At 33.3% G+C, this 12508-nt stretch overlaps 1 protein-coding gene across 8 annotated transcripts in view; it reads right to left on the reverse strand.

Annotated features, from left to right (window-relative positions):
• slkb (STE20-like kinase b) overlaps nucleotides 1-12508 on the reverse strand; it is a 44682-nt gene that overhangs the window by 21827 nt on the left and 10347 nt on the right. For 6 of the 8 annotated variants that reach the window (XR_015475822.1, XR_015475823.1, NM_001328385.1 and 3 more), the window contains exons 3-8: nucleotides 11123-11171; nucleotides 9073-9222; nucleotides 7483-7555; nucleotides 7208-7402; nucleotides 5251-5332; nucleotides 1964-2086 (exon numbers count right to left, since the gene is read on the reverse strand). Coding sequence is in view for 6 of the 8 variants with exons in the window: in NM_001328385.1 (NP_001315314.1) it covers nucleotides 1964-2086; nucleotides 5251-5332; nucleotides 7208-7402; nucleotides 7483-7555; nucleotides 9073-9222; nucleotides 11123-11171 (672 nt within the window). In the remaining 2 variants the exon portion in view is untranslated. Of the gene's footprint in view, nucleotides 1-1963; nucleotides 2087-4822; nucleotides 5333-7207; nucleotides 7403-7482; nucleotides 7556-9072; nucleotides 9223-11122; nucleotides 11172-12508 lie in introns of those variants that run through there. The other 2 variants (XM_087236072.1, XM_087236071.1) reach the window with 2 other exon arrangements.

Genomic DNA, 12508 nt, shown 5'->3' on the forward strand with positions numbered 1-12508 from the left:
GGCTTGTTCATGTTGTTATTTTTTTTACTATGGAGTGTTATTTTCAGTGTCGGTTAGCATTTTTTGTGTGGAGTTTGTATGTTCTCCCCATGTTGGCGTGGGTTTCCTCCGGGTGCTCCGGTTTCCCCCACAAGTCCAGAGACGTGTGGTACAGGTGAATTGGGTAAGCTAAATTGTCCGTAGTGTATGAGTGTGTGAGAATGAGTGTGTATGGGTGTTTCCCAGTGATGGGTTGCAGCTGGAAGGCCATCCTCTGTGTAAAACATATGCTGAATAAGTTAGCGGTTCATTCCGCTGTGGCGACCTCAGATTAATAAAGGGACTAAGCCGAATAGAAAATGAATGAATGAATGTTACTATCAGTCAGCCATTTTGGAGGCAATGAATGTAAACAATGCCACTGAACTAAACACTTGCTAATTTTGCTGATTATAGCTGCTGAAAATGATCAATTGTTGTAATATTTTGGACTGTACCAAGTAGTCAGACCAGAAAAAATTCCATTAAAAGCACTTTAGAATGCTAAATGTGTTAACAAATCAAGCAGAAGAGAGAAAAAAACAATGTCTGAGGAAAAAAGGTTGGCCAGGTTAGTTTGTGCTCAGTTAAACTGAACCAGTTTTACCAGAGGAAGAATCTTGACAACGGTCTTGTTTGCTTTTTATAATTTCTGTTGAGGTAAATGAAATAGTAGGTATTATTCCATGGTTTGTTAAAAATTCTTGATTCTGATTGGCTGGAGAGTGTGCATTATTTTCGTTGACAAAGAGCTTAGAATCACCAAGAGGCGACGCTCACTAGAACGTCCATTGCAACAGCAGCGCCCAGCAGCAGCCCTGCGATTCCGCCATTTTGGAGTGAAAGCGATCAGCCGTCCATTGAATCATACTGCTGTTGCAATGGCAAGCAGCTGCTTTGTTTTTATTTATTTAAAAAGCGCATTAAAGCTGAGATCCAACCTAAAAGACGACAATACAACACTCACTATGACAATCATCAGCACTTTTAATAGTTTATTTTACAGATTTACAATGCTGTTGTTCTATTGGAATTTTAATTGCAAAATGGCCGCCGCGTGACACTAGCAGCATCTAGTGGATGCTTCCCAAATCGCATGAGAGTGGCAGCTCTTGGTGATTCTATGCTCTTTGGTTTTGATCCCAGTTCAAAATAAATACGATTCTCCCAAACGTTTATAATTACCATAGCAACTCGCATTTGCTGCACAGGAAACCGATGAGGACTGTTAATGGCGCATAGGGAATCTGCAAAATTAGGAAAATACTCCTAAATTTTGCCACAATATCAAGTTTTTCAAGCGAGAATATAGATATTTTAAAGTCAAACCGGCTGTTTAAGTATGAGGATAGCGCATGTTTTAAAAATATTGGAAGCTCCAGGCTGTTAGCTGCAGCTCTGCAAACATCTCCCCCCTTTCTCTCCCTCCTTTATATCGGCCAGAACATCTCAGGACCTGCCGCTAGATGATCTCTTGCATCTCTGTTGTTAAAACGTGATATATAATTAATCTTTTGTGTATCTAACGGTCAGTCTTTGGACTTTTGCACCTCTTATTTGTTCTCAGGTGTATTTGTTTGCCAGATCGCATAGATAAGTTTCATGATTTATGACTGTGAATAATGTAATATTCCACAGATCCTGTGTGTTTGGCTGATTGCTTTTGTAGAAGATAAATAAAGCAGAATGCTCTCCTCCCTGTCCTGTAATGTTTTTTTCTTTTGCAAAAATTCCCTACATATTTAACAGCAAAGACTTCTAAAATGGGATTTGGCTGCTTTCTCCATCGTGTGTCAGGTTTTCAATGGTTCAGTGTATTCAGTTGTACATTAACTGTGTGATTCATCTTGCGGTTTACACTCAAGTATCAATGATCCATATCTAATGTGAGTGCAAACTCACTACATGTATGGCACTTTAAAGGTTTGAGCTATGAAAGTCTCACCAGGTTTCCTTCATGCTCTTCATCATCCTCCTCCTCCTCCATCTCCTCCGTAACCTCCGCCTTTGCCTCTGCGATCAGCTCCCGCAGCGGCCGGCTGTCAGTTACAGTGCTCACAAACGGGTGCTGTGCACATCAAAACAACTACCATTAGTGGAATGTACAGAGTTATATGCGCAAATACTGTGAAGATACAAATAGTTTAAGGGGGACCTATTATGCCCCTTTTTTAACAGTAAGATTCAGCTCAAAATACTACATAATTTAATTCTTTAACTTTTTGAAAAGCTCCTTTATGTATTGATCTAAATTGTGCAGTTGAGATTGTGGCTGTTTTTCAAAAGAAGGCGGAGCTAAAATGCCTTTGCCTCAGCATTGCAGCAGATTCAAAACAGGACGTTATCTGTGAAAAACTAATAATGTGAAAAGAAAGGGCTCAGACAAAGGTAGTCTATGGAGATTACGCTGTTCATTTGTGCATCCTAGGACATTTATAATGCCACTTATTTACTGACATGATCTTTGGCAGGTACAGTGTGAAAACTCTAATGGCTTCTCATTCATGGCTGTCTATGCTAATGAAGGAGAAATTGTCACTAATGGGCGGGGCTTTCCTGCTCTGATGACATGTATAAAAGGAGAATGTCAATCAAATTGTTTTTAGTTGCAATTTTAATCAAAGGTGATCATTAAAAATAGAATTAATTAATTAATACTATTAGAAGCTGGCTATATTCACACACAGCTGACAAACAACAACTGTGTCTAAACTCTTTTAATAGGTCTTCGATTTGTTTCAAAGCTCTGTTAATGCACCCAAATATTAAAATTGAAATATATGCAGTTGAAGTTGAATTACAGTTGAATTAATAGCCCCCCTTTGGTTTTTTTCTTTTTTTAATACTTTCCAAATTATGCTTAACAGAGCAAGGAAATTTTCACAGTTTGTTTAAAAATATTTTTTCTTCTGGAGTAAGTCTTTTTTGTTTCGCTTCGGCAAGAATAAAATCAGTTTTTAAACTTTTTTAAAAACCATCTGAAGGTCAATATTATTAGCCCCTTTAAGCAATATTTTTTTTGATAGTCTACAGAACAAACCATCGTTATACAATAACTTGCCTAATTACCCAAACCTGCCTAGTTGACCTAATTAACTAGTTAAGCCTTCAAACAACATTTTAAGCTGTACATGTTTAAGCTGTCTTATTTATTCAAATATCTAGCAAAATATTTATTACTGTCATCATGGCAAAGATAAAATAAATAAGTTATTAGAAATGAGTTATTAAAACAATTATGTTTAGAAACGTGCTGAAAAAAAATATTTTCTCTATTAAAGAGAAATTGGGGGAAAAAATAAACTAATAATTCAGGGGGGCTAATAATTCTGACATTAACTGTGTGTGTGTGTGTGTGTGTGTGTGTGTGTATATATATATATATATATATATATATATATATATATATATATATATATATATATATATATATATATATATATATATATATAGTTGAAGTCAGATTTTTTAGCCCCCCTGTTATTTTTTTTCAACACATTTCTAAACATAATAGTTTTAATAACTCATTTCTAATAACTAATGTATTTTATCTTTGCCATGATGACTGTAAATAATATTTGACTAGATATTTATCAAGACACTTCTATACAGCTTAAAGTGACATTTGAAGGCTTAAATAGGTTAATTAGGTTACCTAGACAGGTTCTGCAAGTTAGGGTTAGGTGCGTTTTATTCTGCATGTTTTTGTATAATGATGGTTTGTTCAGTAGAATTCTGTAAAAAAAATATAGCTTAAAGGGACTAATAATATTGACCCTAAAATGAAAAAAATAGTTTTTATTCTAATCGAAATAAGACAAATAAGCCTTTCTGTGACAAACTTAAAATTCCCTTGCTCTGTTAAACATAATTTAAAAAATATTTTAAAAAGAAAAAAATTCTTATAATTCTGACTTTAACTGTATGAATGTATGTATATTTGTATGTATATAAAGTTTTGATTTACTTATTGTAGGGAATTTCCTAAATATCATGATGTTATGGCATAAAAGAAAAATCTATAATTTTAACCTATAAAATGTATTTTTGTTCTCCAGTGATGTGTTGCAGCTGAAAGGGCATCCGCTGTGTAAAACATATGCATAAGTTGGTGGTTCATTCTGCTGTGGCGACCCCAGATTAATAAAGGGACTAAGGCGAAAAGGAAAATGAATGAAAATGTATTTTTGGCTATTACTAAGTCTAGACCTGTGGAAAATAATTTTGAGTTTCAGGATCACATTTAAAATTTTACATCTAAATAATATGTAAATGCAAAAAAAAAAAAAAAAAAAAAAAAAAAAAACATTACATCAAACCACAATTAATTTAACAATAATGTAATTAATTTTATTAATTTAACAGTTTATCTAATAATTCAATTCATTGTTCTCATTGAACTTGAGGAACTTTCAGGTAAACAAGTTATTAGTCTTCAGAATAAATAGTCTTCAAAATATTTTAAGTAAATCTGTATTTGTTGTGGTAAAACGTGGCTAAGCAAAATTATAATTTATAAATTATATTATAATAAAAATAAATGCTATTAGATTACTGGCATTTTAGAAGATTTACAATTAGTATTGTAAAACAAAAATTAAAAAAATGCATGAAAATAAATTAAACACCCAAATAAACTCTCTGTTATGTCATGGCACTGATATGCTTTATGCATGACTATCTTGCAAAGAAAGTACATCTGCATAGATTGCATAAAAAAACAAAAAACAAACAAACAGGATCATACAATTTTAATGCACGATCATAACAAACAACAAACAAGAATCCCAAGAGCATTTCTTACCTCCCTGGGCTTCGCTGTGCACTGAAAACAGTCTAGCGCCGGTCTGAGAATGTGCAGCTTCTTTGATATAATCACTTTAAAAGGTGGAAAACTGGAGTTCTGTATTTTCAACCCCATTGAGATTGTCTCCTCAAAGTGTTAAGCACTAAATGAGTTTGCGTGTGAGTATATGAGCGCGGTCAGCGTTAGTCTGGCCTACTTAAAGCCTCAGAAAGGCAATCTGCTTTGCTGACGTCAATTCTTAAGGATGAAGTGCCTGACACAGAGAAACATATCAATGAGCCGCTGCTGATTCATGTGGAGCCGCAGGTGAACCAGATGAAGACCAGAGGTGTTTAAGACCCGCACAGATTTAGATCAACACTGTGTGTGTGTGTGTGTGTGTGTTCAGGAAGTTAAAAGTGCTAAAATAAAGGTGGTCAGTTCACCTGGAGGAGTTGCGCTGTGCTCCACCTGTTGTCCACGTTTTTTTCCAGCGCGTGTTTGAGGAAGTCCCTGAACTCAGGAGACCTGCAAAAGAATAAGTCAATACAATTAAAATGAACTGCATTGGTGTTATATTGTGACTATATATAGTACATTAATTGTTTTTTATTGACTACTGCTGTGTGATTTATTACTGTGAGTTTTGTTTTGTATACATTGTAGTACTTTGCGTTTAAGAAAAGCGCATCATAAAATGTATTATTATTATAACTGATTACTGATCAATATTTAATTTCATTTATTATTCATTTCATTTCTTCCTTTTTATTAAACTAAATATTTAAAAAAAAATAGTTTAATATTAGTTGTATTTTTTACTTTAATTTGGTGATCTGTTTATACTACAGATTGTAAATTGAATTTGTTGTTTATTTATTATTTTGCTTTTTTTATTTGAAACGTGTTCATTTTCATTATTTTGGAGGCACGTTTCCCACATTTTTTCGCACATTTTTAATATTCAAAATGTAGAAACATAATATAAACATTTCAATATTAGATTTAAATATAATAACAAAGACAAAAAAAGTAACAAAAGGAAATTAAAAACTTTTAATTAACTTGCAGTGCTCAGCATATCCTTTAGATTCATATTGTTAATAGGAAACTAGACAATATTAGATTTGTGTGTATATATATATATATATATATATATATATATATATATATATATATATTAGCTTACTGAAGCAAAATCAGGAGCTTATCTAACGAAATAACTTATGATATTATTTATGATAAAGAAAAATTTTAAATACAAATTTAAAAACAGGAAAAATCAAGAGAAGAAATTTTTTTTTTTAAATTTAGTTGACATTTTGTAGTTTTTTTTTGCAGTATTTTGCTTGAATTTATTTGTATTATCTTCCTAATTTCTAAATGTGTTTGGTGACTAAAATATTATTTTAATAAATATATCCGTTGAATAAATCTGTTTCGTTTAAATGCACCAAAATGCATTGCCTACATTCACTGAGAAATTGCTAAAAATAATTGTTCAAAATGGGCTGTACTCAATTATGCTGAGCACTGTAAAAAATTTTTTATAATATTTCACTTAACATTTATAAGATATTTAACAAAACAGTTCAATACCAATAAAACATATATACTGTTACCAAATATATAAACATATCAAATATATAAACAAGGGATGACAATGCTCACATTTTTACAAAGCCAGTGTCATGAATATATGTTAGAAATAAAGATGAGGATTTACAAACTTAAAATGCTAAATTCCCAAGAGTCTTAAGATAGGTCCCCACACAGCTGATTTCAGCTTTTTTTTTTTTTACGGTGAAGTTTCAAGACGTAGATGTTCCACTTGAATGACATAAATCAACTTGTTCATCAATCTCTGATAACAGGGAGCCTTTGAAGATCTCCAGTTAAGATCATCTTAACTTGCATATAATCTATTTTATTTGTTACATTTATTTTAAACCATATTTCAACTTTGTGAAGCTTTTTGCATTGGCAAAATATGCAGTAATATAATTTACTGCTTTCATTCATTCATTCACTTTCTTTTCGGCTTAGTCCCTTTATTAATCAGGGGTTACCACAGCGGAATGAACCGCCAACTTATCCATCATATGTTTTACACAGCGGATGCCTTTTCAGCTGCAACCCATCACTGTGAAAAACACCCATACACTCTCATTCACACACATACACTATGAACAATTTAGCTTACCCAATTCTCCTACAGTGCATGTATTTGGCATGTATTGTGAGAAACCAAAGCTTATTTACGGTTTTATTAATTAAGACAATTGAATAGTTTTAAAGAAAAAAAAAATCAATATTACAATTTTACATTAATATAAAAAAATATATGTATGTTCAAAAACCAACGGTCTGTTCTATATCAATCACAAGCATGTTTTTTGGTACCATTTGGAGGGCTGTAGTAGAGTAGGAGGCTCAGCTTTGGCGATCTTCAGCAGGACTCTCATCGGGTTCATCTCGTGGTTTGGAGGTTCGATCTGAGCCAGTTCAATCAGAGTGATTCCCAGAGACCAGATATCAGCCTTATAGTCATACGGCCTGTCCTTCGACGTCTCGCACATCACCACCTCTGGAGCCATCCTGAAGGACAAACCCAGAGACATCAGCATGTTTCTAATGCCAATGTGTAGCAGTGCAAGAAGCTGGTATGGTAAACTCACCAGTAAGGGGTTCCAATGAAAGAGTCTCTTCGCTGAACAGTCTTCGTGTTCTTGGCAGACACTCCAAAATCCGCTGAAAGATAAAGAAAATGTGCTTGTTAGGAATCAATCTGCCTGAAAAAGAGTAGTTTTTCCAAAATAAACATGCTTGCTTTTAAATTCAATGATGGAATACAATGATTTTGTGGCTTAAGCCTCCACATCGTTACATGCTAGCTTGAAATTTCCTGGCAATGTTTGAGTTTTGTTCTACATTTAAAATAGTTCTGAGTTTTAAAAGGTAGAATTGTAAAGGTTTCAAGAACAGACAGACATTAGCATGTGTTAGTACAATCTTAGTGTGTATTAGTGTATGTTCATCAAGTAGCTAGCATTTTTCTGATGTTTTAAAACATTACTAACATTTTCTAGCATGTCATACCTTGTTTGCTAAGATGTTTGGGCACATAGATAACATGTTCCAGCATGATGCTAAATTATAAACATGCACCTAACATGTCTTAACATGTTGCTAGCATATCTCTGTAAGTAGGCCGAGCAAGCAAGCCTGTTATAAATGACCCTCCTCACCTAGTTAGCTATTATTTCAGTACAAAACATTTTAAAAATACATTACTGTTTCATGAACTGCTGAATGAACTTTTAACATAGTTGCTAACGCGTTTCAACAAATTCCTGGTTTGTTCTAACACGTGGCAAGCATTTACCAACAAATTGCTAACATGTTTTAACAAACTAAAAACATGTTTAAATGTTTAGCATGTTGTTAGCATATCTCTAAGAAGGTTAAATTAGCTGCTAATGTTTCAGCTAATTTACTATACGTTCTAACATGTGGCTAGCATTTTACATAAACATTCCTAACATGTTTTAAATGTTTAGCATGTTGTTAGCATATCTCTAGGAAGTTTAGGTTAGCTGCTAATGCTTTGGCAAATTCATGATATGTTCTAACATGTGGCTAGCATTTTTCAACAAACTGCTAGCATGTTTAAACACATTCCTAACATGTTATAGCATGCTGCTGACATTTCTAAACAGATTTCAAAAATTACTAACTTAAATCTTAATAAAAAGTCACAAACAAGTTACAACAGATTACTTAACGTTGTTGTTTTTTTTCTAGCATATTTTAATGTTATTAACATGTTTTACCATGTTAACAAGTTATATGCTTACTTTACCAGAATATGGTTTAGCCTGGTGTAAACTACCCTCCCCAGCTCCTTTCTGTACATATAAGTTACTAGCTTTTTTATGGCTAGCATGTTTTAAAGTTACCAGCATGTTTTAAACACATTTACAAAAAAGTTTAGCAAGCAAGCCTGATGTAAATGCCCCTCCTTAGCTCCTCTTTGTATGTCTAAGTCTTTCTTTACCTTGCTTTTATGTAATCGTAAAACTCTTTACCAGCACAGCACATCCTAAAACATCCTCCTGTGCTGGACTTTATGCATCTGATGTGCAACAAAATATTAAAAATACTTCAATGCTACTATTATAATTAAATTGAGGATGACTGTTGACCTGGTTAACTTGATGCGCACACACAGAATCCGCAGCATCAGCAGCTCTATAGCCTCATCTCACCCAATTTGACGTCTCCATCCAGCGTGAGCAGGATGTTTCCAGCCTTCAGGTCTCTGTGAATGACCTTGTTGTCATGCAGATACAGCAGAGCATCCAGAGTCTGCTTACAAACCACCCTGATCTGCGGCTCCGTCAGAGGCCTTTCCAGTTCTATACACACACACATACACAAACATATAAACAGAGATATGTGTATAATAGGAGTTAAAAAATAAGCAGTGTTGTCAGATTCACAAACAAATCACTCCAATGAATCATTCAAAAACAGTTAAACTCATCAGCTACCTGTCTGAATAAGTCCTACACTAAATCGGTCAAATACAATATATGTGGGCTGATAAAGGGGGCTAATAATATTGACATGAAACTGTTTTAAAAAAATTTTAAAACTGCTTTCATTCTAAAAAAAATATTATAGGAAATACTGTAAAAAATGTCTTGCACTGTTAAACATCTTTTGGGAAATATTTGAAAAAGGAACTCAAAGGAGGGTAAATAGTTTGTTGGTTACTAAAGGTTACCGAATTTACCAGTCAATAAAAGTTTATTTCGGTCAAAATGAAGTTCATTTTTTGTGTACTGGAGGTTCAGTGTCATTGCTGACATTTTATGTGACACTATGATAAACCCTGCTGTCAGAGTTTCCTACCTGCACCAAACATGATGTGAGATGCAATCACTTTGAGTGAGCTGCCTCGGGAATTAATATGCAATTTCTGGATTAAACATACTCAGTAATTATACATGGTGGCCTTTTTTCTAAAATGCAGCTATAATGTGAATAGCTCACTTGTAATGACTGGTAAAATAAATCTGCTGCTTGGAAAACAATATAAAAGAATTTTATTTTTGCATGAATACATTCATCATTAATAAATGCTAGGCATACTTTCATTCAATTCAAGGTCACGCACAGAATACACTGGTGTAGAACTAAACTAAATACTCAACTTGCCTTCACTGTACAGCGAAACCAGGCACACTGTTAGATACTTTCTGGTCTTGTTTGAAACTGTCTGATTTGGGTTGCAATGGGATTTTGCTATCCAACATGCTCTTTGAATAGAAAAGATTCGGACCGCAATAAAACAAATGCCAGAACAGTTCCTGAAAGTCTGGAGCCCTTTTCTACATTTTTAAAGGAGACACCTATATCTTAATTGCCTTTTTAGCTTCCTTTTCTTTGTATAATTAATTTATTTTTTAGTTTAAATTAAATGAAACTAAAAAAGCTTAACTAAAATACAATTCTATTAAATTAAACTAAACTAAATTAAAATAAAATGAAAATAAACTAAACTAAAATTAAACTAAACTAAAATGTTATTAAATTAAAATTTAACTAAAATAAAATTAAAAAATGAAATAACTAAATTAAATTAAATTAAACTTAAATGTTATAAAAATAAATTGAATAAAATAAAAATTTAATTAAATTAAACCTAAATAAACAAAACTAAAATGAAATTAAAATTAAATTAAACTAAACTAAAATTAAATAAAATTAAAATAAAATTAAAGAATTAAAGGAAATAAAATTAAATGAAATAAAGATTAAATTTTAAAGAATTAAATTAAACTAAATTAAATTAAATTAAACTAAAATTTTATTTAATTAAACTAGCTGAAATAAAAATTTTAAAAATAAATGTAAACTAAAAAACTAAAATGAAATTAAACTAAACTAAAATAAACTGAACAAAACTAAAATATATTAAATTAATTTTTTATCAAATTAGATAATTAATAATTAAATTAAAATTTACAAAAATTCATTAATATATAATTATAAAAAATATATATATTATATTCAAATCAATGTAATTGCATTTAACTTTTTCCAGTGCAAAATGTTTATAAGAGATGGAATAAATCAATATATAACTTATATATGTAAATTTTTGCAACAAACTGGTTACTTTGACTGAATGATTCTGTTAAACTTCATCTTGGCCTGAAAAAATGAAATGTGTTTTTGTTTAAGTAATGGAAAGGAGCTGTGACCTTTTCTTGGTTCAGCCTTGCATGTCAAACTTTTATCTGAACTCACCAAGCATGACGGCATCGACGGCCCCGCCGGCACAGAACTCGATCAGGATCTGCAAACCGAAACATAAAAACATTTAACCCATCAACCAGACTTCCCATGCACAACACTGACCGTCTTTATTTCTCAATATTCAGCCGGGGCACAATGTCCACTTTGTGCTTTTGTAGACAAAATCTGTTTATCCTATTGTCATGAACACACACACATACTGTACAGCTGTAGTTGTTCATAAAGCCACTGTTAATTCAACTCAATCTAGAACACTCATTCATCTCCGTTTGGATGCAAATTATTGGATAAATCTATAATTACTAGTTCCAAACCAGGTAAGACAAGTACATAACGTCCCACTTAATATTAGCTTTCCCAAACAATTCACTTTGCAGGGCTGTGATTGGTCAATAGCACTGCAATGCAGGGTCACGATTGGTCAATGAAGCTGCTGAGTCTCGAAGCCTTTTCTTGTTCCTCAATGTAGTGTTGAATGACATAAGAGGATGACTGAGAGGCCTGTATGAGCACGAGGAAGGCTTTCATTAGCACAGTGCCAGACTTGAGTCCTTTCTGCCCTAATAGGATTAGAGTTTCCATGAACAGTGAGCGGATGTGGGGTTATGGTTAGAGATGGTCATCGGGAGCTGACAGGTATCAGTAGAGACTGCTCACCTATAGTCAGTACTGAACAACAGCTGTTTTTCCAGTATCAGGTTAAATTGGTTTTATCTGGGCCTGTTTGTATGAAAGTTTTTAAGCTAAGAAATCCCCAACAAATAATAACTTGACTTCTAGTTGATCATTTGGAAAAGTGGCAGAAGGAAAATCTTTCAGATGAATCATGTGTTGAACTCCCAATCATCACAAATACTGCAGAAGATCTATTGGAACCAGCATGAACCCAAGATTCTCACTGAAATCAGTCAAGTTTGGTGAAAAAAACTCGTGGTTTGGGGTTAAATTTAGTATGTGGGCATGTGAAAGATCTGCAGAGTGGATGGCAACATCAACAGCCTGAGGTTTCAAGACATTTGTGCTGCCCATTACATTAAAATCACAAGGGAGGGCAAATTCTTCAGCTGGATAGCGCATCTTCTAATACTTCAGCCTCCACATCAAAGTTCCTAAAAGCAAAGACGGCCAAGGTTCTGAAGGATTGGCCAGCTCAGTCACCAGGCATGAACATTATTGAGCATGTCTGGGGTAAGATGAAGGAGGGGGCATTAAAGATGAATCCTAAGTATCTTGATGAACTCTGGGAGTCCTGCAAGAATGCTTTCTTTGCCATTCCAGATGACTTTATTAATCAGTGATTTGAGTCATTGCAGAGATGCATGGATGCAGTCCTCCAAACTCATGGGAGTCATACACAATATTCATTCTATCTCCACT

The sequence above is a fragment of the Danio rerio genome, chromosome 1 (assembly GCF_052040795.2).
Source record: "Danio rerio strain M-AB ecotype USA chromosome 1, GRCz13ab, whole genome shotgun sequence".
Lineage (NCBI taxonomy): Eukaryota > Metazoa > Chordata > Actinopteri > Cypriniformes > Danionidae > Danio > Danio rerio.